This window comes from Colobus angolensis, unplaced genomic scaffold (genome assembly GCF_000951035.1).
Source record: "Colobus angolensis palliatus isolate OR3802 unplaced genomic scaffold, Cang.pa_1.0 Scaffold299, whole genome shotgun sequence".
NCBI lineage: Eukaryota > Metazoa > Chordata > Mammalia > Primates > Cercopithecidae > Colobus > Colobus angolensis.
Window position 1 is genome coordinate 3,114,547 of NW_012116254.1, and position 17,820 is coordinate 3,132,366.

The 17,820-nt window shown below is 42.4% G+C and overlaps 1 protein-coding gene across 2 annotated transcripts in view; it reads left to right on the top strand.

Moving 5' to 3' along the window:
* Positions 1 to 17,820, top strand: part of RNF165 (ring finger protein 165) — a 126,975-nt gene that overhangs the window by 103,621 nt on the left and 5,534 nt on the right. For both annotated transcript variants that reach the window (XM_011949341.1, XM_011949342.1), the window contains 3 exons: positions 9,600 to 9,729; positions 12,231 to 12,335; positions 12,641 to 12,736. In XM_011949341.1, coding sequence (XP_011804731.1) covers positions 9,600 to 9,729; positions 12,231 to 12,335; positions 12,641 to 12,736 — 331 coding nt within the window. The remainder of the gene's footprint in view (positions 1 to 9,599; positions 9,730 to 12,230; positions 12,336 to 12,640; positions 12,737 to 17,820) is intronic.

Consider the following 17,820-nt stretch of genomic DNA (forward strand, 5'->3'; position numbering starts at 1 on the left):
ACCCTGGCCTGAGAGTGTGTGGAAGCAGCAGGCCTTGGGGGATACATCCCAAACCCCTCTCTTTCTCGCCCATGCCTAATAACTTTATCCTGACCTTGAGCCACAACCCAGTGCCTCCGTCCTTTTCACGCTCCTTCTTGGACTCAGTCCTGACTTCTCAGTTCTAACTCTGCTCCCCAGTGTGGACTGTACCCTGCTGTGTCACAGCTGTAGCCCTGCCCAGGCCGAGGTCTGTAAGTACCTGGGACCTGTCGGCAGAGAGTGGGTGGAGGGTGAGCACCTCTAATTGTCCTTTCCCCTCCGGGAAACCTTGCCTCAGCAAAACCCCCAAAAGCTCCCTGAGCCTGGAGTCACCCATAGGATGGTGCTGGCACTTGTGGGGCTAAATTCTAGGAAGAACTTAGGGTCTGCACAGCAACCAGACCACAACATGTTCAAGAACATTGAAAGTGGAGAATAAAGTTCAGTGTGATGTTGAGATACAAAGGCCAAAAATGATACATTGGCACAAGAAATCTCCAAAACACAGTTCTGGGTTAACCCTGTGGCTTTAGGTCTGTGGGATATTCCTGCAACCCATTTAGAAACTTAGCAAGCTCTTACAGGCTGGTGGCAACAGCAAAGGCTGGAGACACTGCTGCTTTAGGGGCTAATTTCTCTTTGAGGCAGGTCCTGGTCCAGACTTCTTTAGGGTTCGAGGAACCACATCCCCTGTTGGGGTAGCCTAGGTCCAGGAAGGAATTTCTGATGAGATGATAAGAGGGGCATCATGAGAACCCACCCAGGCCCACCCAGGGCAGACCATCCCACCCATTTGAGGGGCAAGTGCCTCTTGCTTTTACAGTTAGCATTCTTGGGATTGCGGTGACTGTATTCCAAGTTCCTTGGGACTTTGCTTGGTAGAATTCCTTGAACATTTGTTTTGAATTTGTTGGGTTCCCTGAGACTTCTGGGTAAATGCTAAAAATCAGAGCTTCTGCCATGTGAGGCAGTGCAATGGAATGAGCCCAGACAAGGGTGTGAAACCCTGATGGTCCCAACTGGCCAGCCAAGGTCTGTGAATGAGGCACTGTCCTACTGCAGGCCTCAGATGGAGGGGCTGGCCTAGTGGATTTCTAAGTTTGCATCCAACTGGCTCCAAGAGTTTAGCTCATTTCCCAAGTGACGGGCTCATCATGAGTTGTTCTAGGAATTCGGCCTGATAATGGCTCTTTGCATCTTTATAGTGCTCCACAAAGAACTTTTACCTGCATTTTCTCATTTGATGCTCCAGCATTACCATGAGGAGCTACTGTTATCATCATCTTAGAGATGAGACTCAAAGAGGTGAATTAGCTACAGAGGGTCTCACAGCTAAGAAGGGATGGGCCTGGGACAGGGACCTGGGTCTTCTGGCAGCTGCTGCTGTTCAGGCTGTGGTGTGCATGGAGCCTGTGAGAGTGACTGGCAGTCCTTCCTGCCCATAGCAGCTAGACCTGGGCTGTGCGAAGAGGAGGATGGGGCCAGATGTCAGGGACCATCAGAGACCATCAGAGAGCTCCTGCCAGCTCTCCAGGGCTCATACGCTCGTGAGCGTAACCCAGGGAACAGGGATCAGACTCCCTTGAAGGCTGACGGCTTTGTTGGGTTTTTCCCTTAGAACCATCTCAGATTACATTGCAGGGCAATGTGTAGCCAAACCCAGGCTGTGTGGGATCCAAGCTCAGCAGCAGCAGGCACAGTGGAAGCATAGGAAGTTAATGGTCAGGGCCTGCTCGCAGCAAGATGAGGAGGGGAAGTCTCAGAGTCCCGTGCCTCCTGCCGTCTCGCTCCTGTAGGATCTGAGATTGAACCTTCTGAGGCCCTGGCATTCCTCTCAAGGGTGCTTTTAGGGCCTAGCTGCACTTTCCCAAAGGGAAGCTGTGTCCTAATTACCAGGGACCACTTCAATGTACACAGCACACTGCAAGAAACGACTGCTTGCAGCATATTTTCTCTAATAAATGCCACAAGTTTCCATGAATGTGTTTGGTATTTCTGAAGTTGGTGCCCATAGAGATAAAACTTGGAGTTAGTGGACGTTACCTTTGCACAACAGAGAAACTTCTTAATTAAAAAAACCCTTTTTATTATAGAAAATATCAAACAATAAAAAAATAAGAGAATAGTATAATGAATTCACACACATATGTCATCCAGCTTTGACATCAACTCATAGCCAGTTTTTTTGTTGTTGTTTTTTTAAGACAGAGTCTCACTCTGTGCCACCAGGCTGGAGTGCAGTGGTGTGATCTTGGTTCACTGTAACCTCTGCTTCCCGGGTTCAAGCAATTCTCCTGCCTCAGTCTCCCGACTGAGTGTGCGCCACCACACCCAGCTAATTTTTGTATTTTTAGTAGAGACAGGGTTTCACCATGTTGGCCAGGATCGTCTCGATCTCTTCACTTCATGATCTGCCTGCCTCAGCCTCCCAAAGTGCTGGGATTACAGGCGTGAGCCACCATGCCCAGATCTCATGGCCAGTTTTACTCATCTTTGTTCCCTGATGTTATAGTCATCTCTGTTACCGGTGGTTTCGCTTTCCAGGGTTTCAGTTACCCATGTAAACCACAGTCTGAAAATATTACAGCATTTTGAGAGATTGAAAAAGAGAGAGAGAGAGACCATATTCACATAACATTTTTTGCAGTATATTGTTATAATTGTTCTATTTTGTTATTGGTTATTGTTGTTAGTCTCTTACTGTGCCTAATTTATAAATTAAGCTTTATCATTGGTATGAATATATAGTATAGGAAGAAACATAGTATATATAAGAGTTAGTATTATCTGCATTTGCAGGCAGCCACTGGTGTCCTGGAACATATCCCTCACAGAAAAGGAGAAACTGCTGTATTTGGAAACAAATCCAGGCATCATATTATTTCATCTGTAAATATTTCACTAAGTATCTCGAGAGATAATGACTCTGCTTTTCCACATCCTTACTTTGATACCACTATTAACATAAAGAAATGTAATAATAATTTTTGCTATAATCAAATGTCTAGCCAGTATTAAAATTTCTCTGTTATACTTTGTATCAATCAAGATCCAGATAAGTTTTATGCATTGTGATTGGTTGATATGTCACGTAAGTCTCATTTAATCTACCTGTTGCTGGATTCAAATTGCTAAAATTTTGTTAAGTAACTTTTACATCTTTTTTCATGAGTAATATTGGTTTATAGGGTTTTTTTTCCTTGAAATGTCTTTGTCTGATTTTTGTATCAGTGCACTGCTTGCCTCATTGAATGGTTTGGGAAGTGTTTCTTCATCTACTTTCTGAAAGAGGTTGTATAGGATTGGTATTATTATTTTTAATTAACTAATTAATTAATTTTTAGATGCAGGGTCTTGCTCTGTCACCCAGGCTGGAGTGCACCTTGGCTCACTGCAGCCTCGATCTCCTGGGCTCAAGCAATCTTCCTGCCTCAGCCTCCTGAGTAGCTGGGACTACAGGTGTGCACCATTGTACCCAGCTAACTTTTTGTTTTTTAAATTTTTGTAGAGACAGTGTCTTTGCTATGTTGCCTAGGCTGATCCCGAACTTCTGGGCTCAAGCGATCCTCCCACCTCAACCTCCCAAAGTGCTGGGATTACAGGTGTGAGCCACTGTGCTCAGTCACAGGCTGGTCTTAAATACCTAGGCCCAAGGGATTCTCCTGCCTCAGCCTCCCATGTAGCTGGGATTACAGGTGTGTGCCACTGCATCTGGTAATTTTGGTAATTCGTCTTTCAGTAAATTTTCTCTTTTCATTGGATGTACTGGCATAAGGCTATTCATAATATTTTCTTATCGTTTGAACATGTGGAATCTGTTATAATTCTACCTCTTTCATTCCTCATATGAGCAATTTGTATATTCTCTCTTTTGTTCTTGATCAATCTAGATAGAAATTTAATCATTTGTACTGCTCTTTAGAAAATAGCCTTTGATCCCATTGTTTGTTTTTTATTTCACTGATTTCTGATCTTGATTTTATTATTTCCTCCTTTCTACTTATTTTGGGCTCTAGCTTCTTAAGGTGGAAACTTAGATCATGACTTTGGGTTTTCTTTTCTAATATAAGCATATAAAACTGAATTTTTCTTTAAGGACTACAAACTTTCTAATTAGCGTTATGAATTCTTTTTGACCCTGGGTAATTTAGAAGTTTATTATTTGATTTTTGAAAATTCGGGATTTTGCAGAAATTTTTGTTGTTGTTGATTTCTAATTTAATACCAATGTGATCGGAAAACATACTTTGTGTAATTCTAATCCTTTTAAATTTATTGAGACTTGTTTTATGGTCCGGCGTTTATTCTATCTTAGTAAATGTTCTATATGTGTTTTTAAAAAGCATATATTCTACTCTTCTTGGATGGAGTATTCTGTAAATTTCAGTTAGATCAAGTTGGTCGATAGTATTGTTCAGGTCTTTTATATTCTTACTGATTTTTTTTCATGAATTATAGAGGAGGAGGGGGGATGTCTACAACTCTAATTATGAATTTGTTTTCTTTCAGTTCTGTCAGTTTTTGCTTCACTTATTTTGACTTATATATATTAGCATATTAAAAGGATTGTCATTTTTCAAGACGAGCTGACCCCTTTATCATTATGAAACATCCTTCCTTATCCTTGGTAATATCCCTTGGTTCAAAGTCTACCTTGTCTGATATTAACATAGCCATTCCAGATTTCTTCCAGTTAACGCTTACAGGATGTATCTCTTTCCCCCTTTTACTTTTAACCTAGTATCTACATCTTTATATCTTGAATGGACAGCATATAGTTGGTGATTGTTTTGCAGTTGACACTCTCTGTCTGTTAACTGGGGTGTTTAGACCATTTGCATTTAATGCAATTGTCTACATGGTTGGAATTAAATCTGCCATCTTGCTATTTGTTTTCTTTTTCTTCCATCAGTTTTGTTGTTGTTGTCATTTCATTGTTTTTCTTTTAAAAGTTTTGTCTGTTTTTTGCCTTCTTTTGGATCAGTTGAGAATTTTTAGTATTAAATATTGGTTTAAAAGTCATACTACTTTATTTTATTTTATTTTGGGAATTCACTAGGTTTACAATATGCCTATTTAGCATATCACACCCTAACATAGAATTATACCATTTTGTGTGTAATGCAAAACTCTTACGACAGTATACTTCCATTACCCCTTCCCATCCTTTGCTACTCGTTTGGTAGGTTTTATCTCTATGTATGCATAATCACCAAAATACATTGTTATCATTTTTGCTTAAACCAGTGGTTGACAAATTATGGCCTGTGAATCAAATCTTGCCTGCTCTCTGTTCTTGTAAATAAAGTTTTATTGGAACACAGACACATCTATTGTTCACCTATTGTTTATGGCTACTTTTGCACTACAGTGATGCTTGAATAGTTGTGACAGAGACTGTACGACTTTTGAAGCCCCAAATAATTACTATTTATGATCCTTTACAGAAAAATGTTTGCCAATCTCTGCTTTAAACTGTCAACCTTTAGAGACAATTTTTAATAGGAAAGCAATTATTTATATGTCCCACACAATTATCATTTCTGGCACTCTTTATTCCTTTGTAGAGATCTAAGTTTCTGTCTGGTGTTAGTTTTCTTTAGCATGAAGAAGTTTTTAAAACATTTCTTGTAGTAACAGTCTCCTGGCAGTGCACTCTCTCAACTTTTTGAAAACATCTTTATTTCACTGTCATTTAAAAATGTACTTTTGCTAGGTATATCTTTCTAAGTTTGCAGTTTTTTTCACTTCAGCAGTGCAAAGATGCCATTCCTTTGTCTTCTGACTTGCTTTGTTGTTGATGGGAAGTCTCCGATCGTTCTTACCTACGTTCTTCTATGTCAAATGGGTCTTTTGTTCTTTCACTATTTTTAAGATCCTGTCTTTATTACTATTTTTCAGGAATTAGATTATTATGTCCCTTGGAGTGGTTTTCTTTGTGTTATCCTGCTTAAAGTTTATTGAACTTTTTGGATCTGTGAATTTATAGTTTTTATTAAATTTGGAAATATTTCATCCATTTTTTCCCTAAAATATTTTTTCTGTCATCTACCCTCCATCCTCTCTTTTTGGGTCTTTACTTACCCATATGGCTGACTGCTTGATATTTTTACTGAGAGTCTGTTAATTTTTTAGTCTTTTTCTGATAGTGTGCTTCATTTTGGAATATTATTATTCTTATTATTATTCAGGAGTTCATTCTGTCACCTAGGCAGAAGTGCAGTAGTGGCATCACTACAGCTCATTGTAGCCTCAACTTCCTGGGCTCAAGTGATCCTTCCACCTCAGCCTCCTGAGTAGCTGGGACCAGAGGACACACCACTATACTCGGCTAATTTACACTTTTTTTTTTTTTGGTGGATGTGGTGTCCCACTATGTTGCCCAGGCTGGCCTCAAACTTCTGGGCTAAAGTGATCCTCCTGCCTTGGCCTCCCAAAATGCTGGGATTAGAGGCGTGAGCCACTCTGCCTGGCTCATTTTGGATTACTTTTGTTGTTATGTCTTAAAGTCACGAATCTTTTCTTTTGTAGTGTCTAATCTACTGTTAATCTAACCCAGTGAATTTTCCATTTCAGACACTGGATTTTTCATCTCTAGAAGTTTCACTGGCATCATTAAAATATGTCCTCTTCTATATGTTTTACTTTTCTCTGTTTTTATGCTTTCTTTTGTATGTTTGAATATGATTATAATAGCTATTTTAGCATCCTTGTTATTTCTGTTTCATAGTTGTTTCAATGGATTGATTTTTCAACTGATTCTGGGATATATTATCATTTTTATGGCATGTCTAGTATTTTTTATTGAATGATGAACATCATTTATGAATAATTGTGGATTATACACTGTTAAGTAGTTACATTTGTTTTATTCATTTAGAGAGTGTTAGGCTTCGTTCTGGTAAGCAGCACTTGCAGTTCAGTTTCATCCTTTTGAGGCTTACTTTTAAGTCTTCTTTCAGCAGGACTGGAGTACCCCTAGAGAAGAGACTACTCTAGATCTGCCCTAATAAGACACATAAATAAGTCTCAAAAGGCTCTTCTGGGGTCTCTATTGTGTGTCCAAGTACTCTCTGCTCTGGCTGACTGGAATATGAGTCTTTCCCGGCACTGTCTAATCTCTGGGAACCCACTATACCTTGGATGCTCTTTGTTCAACCTGGTAAAATTTCACCCCATGTATGCAGATCTTAGTATTCAGTAAAGACTCAAGGGGATCTCCGTGCAGATTTCTGGAGCTCTCCTTCTGCGTAGCTGCCTCTTCTCTCCAAATCATGGCACCACAACTTTCAGAGACCTCAGTCTCCTGGAAATAAGATATCTGAATCCTCAGCTCATTAAGATTATCATGCTCTTCTTAGTTCTCTCCCTGCTCATGGTCTGGAATATGCCTTCATGGAAAAAAAACTGGGAGGTTGCAGGGCTCACCTCATGTGTTGTCCTTCTATTGATAGCAGTCTACATTGCTTGTCATATAATGTCTGAAAACAGAGATTTCATATATTCTGTTCAGCTTTCCAGAGGTTTAAAGTGGAAAGGTAAATTTAACGCCTGTTAAACTATCACTAGTAGAAGCAGAAATTCCTTTAATTCTCCTCTATATCCTTTTCTTTTTTTTCTCCAATGTGTTTGTTGAAGAAATCAGACTGTTTTTCCTATAGTGTCCTCTTATCTGGATTTTGCTGGTTGCATTCTGGTGTTGTCACTTAAGATGTTCATTAGTTTCTTGTATTCTCTGGACCTTGGCACCGGGATTAAGGCTTGAGTAGATTCAGCTTCAACTCTTATTTCTTGGCAAAAATACTTCATAGGTAATATTGTATTCTTCCACCAGAAAACACTTACTATCTGGTTGTTGCTTTTTTTGTGATGTTAGCAACAATCAATGATCTTTGCTTAGATCCTTTATTTCTTTAGGGGAGGCAAAATGGTGACAAAAATTCAACAAAAATTCAGTCATCCCTTATTCATTTATTAGCTGAAAAACTTTTATAAACAGAAATTTCCACTCATCAAATATTTGATTACCTGGAAATACAGTAAGAAAATAAAGGCTTCTTTTCATTTATGTACTAGTTTTCAAAATGAAGAGTTGGCTGGGTGCAGTGGCTCATGCCTGTAATCTCAGCACTTTGGGACACCGAGGTAGGTGGGTGGATCACTTGAAGTCAGGAGATCGAGACCAGCCTGGCCAACATGGTGAAAACCCGTCTCTACTAAAAATACAAAAGTTATCTAGGCGTGGTGTGGCACGCCTGTAGTCCCAGCTACTCAGGAGGCTGAGGCAGGAGAATCGCTTGAACCCGGAAGGTGGAGGTTGCAGTGAGCCGAGATCACACCACTGCACTCCAGCCTGGGTGATAGAGCAAGACTCCATCTCAAAAAAAAAAAAAAAAAAAAAAAAAAGAAAGGGAAAAGAAAAGAAAAGAAGAGTTTGTTCTCCAGCATCCTTTGAAGGGGACCAATTTTCTAGCATCATTTCATGCTCATGGATTTAAACAATTTTTTTTTTTTTTTTTTTTGAGACGGAGTCTTGCTCTGTCACCCAGGCTGGAGTGCAGTGGCCGGATCTCAGCTCACTGCAAGTTCCGCCTCCCGGGTTTACTCCATTCTCCTGCCTCAGCCTCCCAAGTAGTTGGGACTACAGGTGCCTACCACCTCGCCCGGCTAGTTTTTTGTATTTTTTAGTAGAGACGGTGTTTCACCATGTTAGCCAGGACAGTCTCGATCTCCTGACCTCGTGATCCACCCGTCTCGGCCTCCCAAAGTGCTGGGATTACAGGCGTGAGCCACCGCGCCCGGCCTAAACAATTTTTATTTATTTCCATTTCTCCTGCAGTTATGCTTGTCAACCTGCACATTGTCCTAACTCTGGCCAGTGGAAGCCTCTTCAGGATGGCTTCTGAGCCCTTTTGCCATCATCCTAGTAGTGTTTTGATAGCTCTCTTGTTTCCAGTTATGACAAGATGTTTCCATCTCATCTTGTGCATCTTCTCTCCAGATCTGAAATTGACCATTTTCCAAATTAGCCATTGGTTCATCCTCAGTGCAATTCATCAATCAATTTGCTTTTAAGCAAAATGAATTTTCCTATATTTTTAGGAGTGGGATGTGGTGGGCTAGGACAAGCTGTCTAGCCTGTAGGTCTAGGTGTAGAGGTCTCTCTCATTTTCTCAAAGTGGTAAAAATACAGCCTTGGCTCCCTCTTCCACTTTTATCTGAACCTTGTCTTTCCCTTACTTGGTGCCTCTGGCTTGCTCGATTTAGATTTTTCTTTCAGCATTCCTCTCAGAGACGGACTTTGTCTTAGGAGGGAGCTTTGGTCCCCTAGTTTAAAGAAGTCTCCTAGAGCCCGGATTGCTCTAGCTCCTTCAGACCTTGCAGAGTCCCTTCCTTCTCTGGGTCTCCGTTTCCTTCCCTCTAAAGCGAGAGGAAAGGCTGGGAGACGTAAAGTCCCTTGCAGCTCTGGCAGGGTGTCACTCCGATTCTGCTCCATAGGCTTGATGTCTGAGGTCCCTTCTGTAACCTGACGGCTAAATCACATCACCCTATGGTTCACCGAGGCTGTTTCCCTGCAGGGATCTCAGTGTGGACGCTGGCTTGAGTCCTGCTCAGTTCCAGGTGCGGCCCATCCCTCAGCACTATCAGCATTACCTAGCGACTCCTCGAATGCACCACTTTCCCAGAAACTCCTCCTCCACGCAGATGGTAAGTGAAAGAAAATGGACTCCCTTGTGCCTATTGAGTGCCAGTGGTGGTCTGAGGCCTGCGCTCCCCTGTGCCCCTGCTCCTACATGACCCGGCTGCCCTGTGTATCAATCCCCTATCCCCTGACTCCCCTGTGCCCTGGCCCCCTTGTATCCTGGCTCCCCTGTGCCCCAGCTTCCATATGACCCAGCTCCACTGTGTATTAAGCCCCTATACCCTGACTCTTTGGTACCCCAACCCCCTTATATCCTGGCTGCCCTGCAGTCCAGATTCCATATGACCTGGCTTCCCTGTGTATCAATCTCCTATGCCCTGACTCCCTTGTGCCCTGGCCCCCTTATATCCTGGCTCCCCTGTGCCCCAGCTCCTACATGACTTGGCTCCCCTGTGTATCAACCCCTATGCCCCGACTCCCCTGTGCCCTGTCCCCCTTATATCCCGGCTTCCACATGACCCAGCTCACCTGTGTATCAACTCCCCATGCTCTGACTCCCTTGTGCCCTGGCCTTCTTGTATCCTGGCTCCCTGGCAGACCAACAGCTCCCCTCTCTTCCCAGCTCCTATTCGCACTCTGGCTTGATGGAGAATGAAAGGGGACCTGTTGGACCAGAAACTGGTTCTGCTGAGGGGAGCAGGAGTGGGCACTGGAGGAGTGGAAAGGGGCAGCATGGCAAGGTGTGGTCTGTGGGTAAAAGGCTCAGGGCTAAGATCAGGCAGAGTAGACCTCGCACCTCATACGGCCTCATTTAGTTTCCTGTGGTCAGTACCTCCCTGGGCTTTGGCCTTACTAATCTGTGAAATGGAAATGAAGATGCCTGTCTCGCCCATCTCACAGGGTTGGTGTGAGGATCAAAAGAGATCCCAGCGGGAGCTCTTGGGCCTAGCCTGCAGATCCAGTTCTGCCTTTTTCAGAGGACAGGCCTTCTTGTGGCTGCAGAGTGCTGAATCATGGGTCAGGCTGGGCTTGGGGGCCTTTGGGCTCCTGACATTGCAAGCTGCATGGAATTAAAATGAAGGTATTCCATGAAAGCTGCAAAAGCTTGATTGAAAATCTTATTTCCAGGCAGCTTCACTTTGCTGCCCTAAAGCATAATTCCACCTTCCAACCCTTGTCTCTGTCACTAACCACTCAGTTCCTCACAGTCTGCTTTTTGTATAATAAGGAGCTTGCATGAGTAATTTTTGGAGTCCTGGTAAGCTCTGAGGGTCCATGCTTTGTGTGTGAAGCGCCATCTCTTAAGAATAAAGAAGCAAACATTTATTGAGCACTTACTACATGCCAGGCACTGTTGTAAGCACTTCATATAAATTATCCCATTAATCCTCTCAAAAACTCCCACAAAAGAGTATCATCCTGATTTTAAAGACTGGAAAACTGAGGAAGAGAGAGGCTAAGTAACTGGCCCTGAGACATACAGTGAGAAAGTGGAGGAGCTGTGATGGAAACTCCTCTCTGACTCATAGCCAGGGTAAGGGAGAGGTGAGTGAGGCAGGCCATGCAAGAACAGAGTCAGACTCTCTTTATTTAAAATACTGACATTTTGCTCAGCATGGAGGGTTTTTGCATTTATTTGACTTTAAAAAACATTACATTGAAATATTATTGATCTTGATTACTGAGGCTTTTGGTGGCCCTTCTAATTTTGTGCCCCCACCTTGGTGCCGACAATAACCCAAGCCTTTAACCATCAAACTGCTCTTGGAGGCAGTGCAGAGTAGGGGTGATATGGTTTGGCTCTGTATCCCCGCCCAAATCTCACCTTGAATTGTAATAATCCCCACATATCAAGGGCAGGACCAGGTGGAGATAATTGAATCATGTGGGGGCAGTTTCCTACATGCTTTTCTCATGATAGTGAGTGAGCTCTCATGAGATCTGAGAGACCTCCCCATTCGCTTGGCACTCATTCTGTCTCCTGCTGCCCTGTGAAGAGGTGCTTTCCACCATGACTGTAGGTTTCCTGAGGCCCTCCAACCATGCGGAACTGTGAGTCAATTAAACCTCCTTTCTTCGTAAATTACCCATTCTTGGGCATTTCTTCATAGTAGCGTGAGAATGAACTAAAACAAAAGGTGAAGGGAATGGACTCTGCCACCCAACTGCCTGGGTTTGAAATCCTGGTTCTGTCCCTTGGTTGCATAACTTGAGCCAATTACATAATCTATTGTACCTCATTTACCCCATCAATAAAATGGGGATAGTAATAGCACCCACATTATAGATTAGGTGAGATAGTTCAATTAGTCATGTAAAGTGCTTAGAACAGTGCCTGCCATGAAGGTTAGTTGTTACTTTATTAATTCTGTTATTACTTCTGGGGCGTGTCCAGGCAAAGCTTGGTTCTTGGTGAGAGAAAAGGGATGCAAGAGCAGGAAAGACAATACTTCTGCCCACAGCATCTCAGGGTGTACTGAATGGGTTACAGGCAGAGAGGTTGCATGCTGGACTTATGAAGAAACCTTGAATCCTTGCTCTATCCAAGGCATTTTCTCCCCAACAGGTCGTCCATGAAATCCGAAACTACCCTTATCCTCAGCTTCACTTCCTTGCTCTCCAGGGACTAAATCCCAGCAGACACACCTCCGCCGTACGGGAGAGCTATGAGGTATGTTGCTCTGTCTGTTACCAACTGGGCTGGTGGAGATGCCATTATTGTTTATCATCCCTTTTCCCTCCCCACCTCTGCTGGTGAGTAGGGTATGGTTGTCAGGAAGCTTCAGGGTTAAGAGTAAGAGAGAGAAGAAGGGAGAGACGGTAGAGATACTGCAGTCTTTCAGCATCAGATGAGTTCTTCCTGATAGCTATGTGAATGCTTCCTGCTCATGTCTTCCAGCTCCCCAATCCATATCCTGTGTGCATGTGGGCATTTATACATGCTGAGCACACATGTGCACATTTTTCTCTTTCCAGGAGCTGCTGCAGCTCGAGGACAGGTTGGGTAATGTGACTCGGGGAGCTGTACAGAACACCATTGAGAGGTTCACCTTCCCCCACAAGTATAAGAAGGTGGGTCTGCGAGCAGGCCAGCCTGCATAGTCAGGGAATGGGGCAGGGGGGTTGTCTAATTGACTCTGATCTGGTTGTTCACAGAGGGGTGCAGTCCAGAATCTAGAAACCTTTGCTCTGGTTAGATGTTCTAAGGCTGTGAAAACTTCCCAGGGTCATGTTACTTTTTTGTGCCAGGTGTGGCCAGGAGGGAAGATGGGAGGCCTCTCAGTAAAGGAGGAGAGCTGGGTATGCACGTGTGCATGTGGACTTGCCATTGGGTATATTACACATGTATACATTTATAGGTGTCAGGCACATAAATACTTGTCTCTAAATGAGATGGGCCAAAGGGATACCTGCACAGAAGGCTAATATTTGTCTTAGAAAATAATTCCATGTCCAATCTCACATGTGAACAAATGAGAAACTAAGGCTTCCAAGCAGAGGTTTTCAAATCTGACTGAGTGTCAGAATCACCTGGGGAGCTTTTAAAGCCACAGAGTCACAGGTTTTATCCTAAGTCCATAGAGGTAGAATCTCCAGGGCTAAGAAGTAGGAATCTAGGACATGATTAGAGCTCAGAAACCTGAGTTTAAATTTTTTTAAATTAAAATAAATGAAAAATTTTGGAAGCAACCAAGATGTCCTTCAATAGGTGAAAGATAGATAAACATACAGTGGCACATCCAGATAATGGAATATTATTCTGCAATAAAAAGAAATAAGGACTGGGCACAGTGACTCACACCTGTAATCTCAGTGCTTTGGAAGGCTAAAGATGAAGAATCACTTCAAGCCAGGAATTCAAGACCAACCTGAGCAAAATAGTGACACTTCATCTCTACGAAAGTTTTAAAAAGTTAGCTGGGCTGGTGGTATGAACTTGTAGTCCTAGTTACTTGGGAGGCTGAGGCAAGAGAATTACTTGAGCCCAGGAGTTCAAGGCTGCAGTGAGCTATGATTGCACCACTGCATTCTAGCCTGGACAACAGAGCAAGACCCTGTATCAAAAAAAGAAAGAAAAAGTATAAGCTATTGAGCCATGAAAAGACATGTTTGAACCAGAAATGCACTGAGGAATTATTAAGTAAAAGAAGTTAGCCCGGCTGGGCGCGGTGGCTCAAGCCTGTAATCCCAGCACTTTGGGAGGCCGAGACAGGTGGATCATGAGGTCAGGAGATCGAGACCATTCTGGCTAACACGGTGAAACCCTGTCTCTACTAAAAATTACAAAATCTAGCCGGGTGAGGGCACCTGTAGTCCTAGCTACTCGGAAGGCTGAGGCAGGAGAATGGCAGGCACCCGGGAGGCGGAACTTGCAGTGAGCTGAGATCCGGCCACTGCACTCCAGCCTGGGTGACAGAGCAAGACTCTGTCTCAAAAAAAAAAAAAAAAAAAAAGAAGTTAGCCCAAAAAGGCTGTGTACTGTATGTTTCCAAATATATAACATTCTGGAAAGGGCAAAACTATGGAGACAATAAAAAGATCAGTGGTTGCTAGTGGGGAGGGAGAGAGGAATGAATGGGTGGAGCATAGGGGAGTCTCAGGGCAGTGAAAGTATTTGGTATCATACTCTAACGGTGGATACATGACATTATGCATTTGTCAAAACTGATAGGATGGTACAACACAGAGCAAACCCTAATGTAAACTAATGAACCTCAGTTAATAGTCTATTGATACTGGTTCATCGATCATAACAAGGGTGCCACACTAATGCAAGATGTTAATAATAGAAACTGTGTGTTGGGAGTATAGGGTATATGGGAAAACACTGTACTTTTTGCTTATTATTATTATTATTATTATTATTATTATTATTATTTTAAGACAGAGTCTTGCTCTGTTGCCCAGGCTGAAGCACAGTGGCATGATCTTGACTCACTGCAACCTCTGCCTCCTGGGTTCAAGCAGTTCTGTCACGTCAGCCTCCCAAGTAGCTGGGATTACAAGCATGTGCCACTACACCCGGCTAATTTTATATTTTTAGTAGAGACGCGGTTTCACCATGTTGCCCAGGCTGGTCTTGAACTCCTAACCTTAAGTGATCTACCTGCCTTGGCCTCCAAAAGTGTTGAGATTACAGGCATGAGCCACCATGCCCAGTCTGTTTTTGCTTAATTTTATGTAAACTAGAACTGCTCTACAAAATAACATCTATTATAAAAATAAATACATAAATAAATAAATATTAATACATTTTTAAAACATTCATCCTTCCCAGGGGAAATTAAAAGCTTGACAAACGTTAAGAATCTTAGAGGAGGACTGTCCTCATCATGGTCGAGCCAGAGACCATCTTGAGACCCTAGGGTGCATTGGTCGAGAGCACTCTTAGAGTTAGAGCCAATTTCGACTCTCCATTCTACCCCTTATAGCTCCGTGACTTTGGACAACTTGCTTGGCTTTTCTGGCCCCTCCCTGTCCACTTCCCCCTTTAAAAATGTGAAATGGGAGTGATCTCATTAGTAGCTACCATACGGGGTGCTGTGGGGATTCAATGGGATGATGCACCTGAACAGCTTGGCACAGTGCCTGGTACCTACTAAGTGCCCAGGAATGGTAAGCTGCTGCTACCTTGATGCTTTCTCATAGGCTTTCCCCTAGCCCATGTGCTAGTGGTGTCAATGTCAAAGACCATGAATCAGTATAGGCAGCTCCTCTCAAGGCATTGGATTTATTCATAAATGATTTTGACTGCAGTTATTGGGTACCTACTATGTATCAGAACTTGGCTAGTGTGCTAATAGAGGAAATGGCAGCATTTCACTAAATAAGGATGTCATCTACATGGGGAAAATGATCATTCTCTGGAGAGAGAGAGAGAGTTTTAAGCTATTGGAGAAGAACATAGAAGGAAATGAGTGGTGTATTTGAGTCCAGGAGCAGCACCTGTGTCCTGGACCAGGGGGTTTTTACTCCTACCAAGGATGCACACCTCACCTGCTGTCACTTCAACAGGCACAAGGAAATTGTGAAGAGAACCAATGCTAAGAATGAAAAGGAGAAATGGACTGAATCAAGTAGATAAAGGGCTCAGGTAAACAAGAGAATGAAAAGAAGGGAATAAAAATATTATTAAAAAGAAAAAATGAATTAAAAATAAGAAATGACAAAAGTTAGGAACCAAATAAAATGTGGAAAAAACCCTTAAAAATTATACACAAGTGAAAAAGACAATAAAGGAGAAAAAACACCTTAAAAATTTAAATTGAGAGTGTAATTATATATAATAAAAATATACTTTAAAATAATGATGTAAGAATAAAAATATAGAAAATACCGAGTCAAAATAGAAAAATATGCAAAGAATAAGAACTAGAAAGAGATATGAAAGCAACACATAAAATTAACATCAATAACATCGTAGTTAAAAGGGGGCTGGGAGCACTAGCTCATGCACTTTGGGAGGCTGTGGCAGGAGGATAGATTGAGCCCAGGAGTTTGAGACCAGCCTGGACATCACAGAGAGATTTTGTCTCTACAATAAAAAGAAAAATTAGCAGTCATGATGGTGTGCACCTGTAGTCTCAACCACTAAGGAGGCTGAGGTGGGAGGATTGCTTGAGCCTGGGAGGTCAAGCCTGCAGTGAGCCATGATTACACCACTGCTCTCCAGCCTCGGCAAGAGTGCAAGGCCATCTCAAAAAAAAAAAAAAAAATTAAAGAGAAGGTTAATGAAATGAGAAGATATATAGATTAGACAGCAAAACAGGGTAATATTAAGCTAAAATTACTAACTATAAAAGGAAAATCATGAATAATGATGGCAAAAAATAATAGAAAGTAGACAAATAGGTGACTCTTACCAATACATTTTATTGGACCTCCCTTTTCTAGCAGGGCCAGCTAAATGAAGGCCACTCTTCCAGCAAACATAGCTGGACTCTTAAGCAGGCAGATCATCATGACTCTATTCATACTCAAAAGCCATGACAATTATACGGAACTATGGGTGTAATTCTGATTTTCTGGATTCTAGATAAGGGAAAACTTATTACAGAAGCCTAGCAGGGTTTGCAGTGGAGTATATAGGGCACAGTGAGGCAGAAAGCAGAACAAATAGATTTTCTTGTGTGTTCCAGCGAGGTTACAGTATTCCCCAGACTAAATCAGACTCAGGATCTCCAGAGTTTAGGACCAGGGGCCAGAGAAGGGAGACTTGGCATCTGGGCCTTGCCCTGCAGTCATTCTCTGGGTAGTCTTCATCTTGTGACTCTTCAGATTTTTCTCTTTGCAAAATGACCTTGAAGTCAGCCTGTCTCTGGAGAGGGACAGAATGGGTAATTTTCCTCTTACGGTTATTGTTAGACTGTTTCATGGCACAGTGGGAAGATGTGAACATGAAAAGTGGGCTGATTTCACTCACTGATTAGATTTCTTCTTCCCAAAATATTTACCAAGTACTAATATGCTTTGTAAGTGACCAACTATGGGGCTTAAAGAAGGGTAAGCCATGAGTCCATGCCATCTGAACTTGAGACTTTACATAATGGTAAACTATATAATGATTCTACATATGGCTTCTGCATAATAGTAAACTATTTTCAAATAATTAGCATAAAATTAAAAACAGTACAAGGGAAGTCAACAAGTATAAACAGTGTTTCATGATTGCTTTACAATAGTGCCTATCTTAAGTGAACTAGATAAATCCCACAATATAAATAGTTGATAAAAATGGCTACAGTTTGTAAGAGTTGATGTCTTCATGTAGTTATCAGTGAATAAATGAGTCAACAGTGGTTGACTGAAAGAATAAATGAAGCCTGCTGGGCCTGAAAGTGGAGGGAGAAACCTGAAGGCAGGAATCTAGGTTGTAAAGGGTGTTGAGGGGGAGTGGATGGTGTGAAGGGACCAGAAAAGGGAAACTGTGCACAGTTATAGCTTTGCAAAGCATCGATTCATTAGGAACCCAATTTCTTTCTAAGCTCTGTATCCCTTGAAAGTGCCTGGGACAGCAAAAATGATGTCCACTTGACCTCTTCCTACTCCCCTTGCTGCAGAAGAGTAGGTGGGAAGGAGTTCTGGGTATTACTTAAGAACTTTGGCCAGGCGCAGTGGCTCACGCCTGTAATTCCAGCACTTTGGGAGGCCGAGGC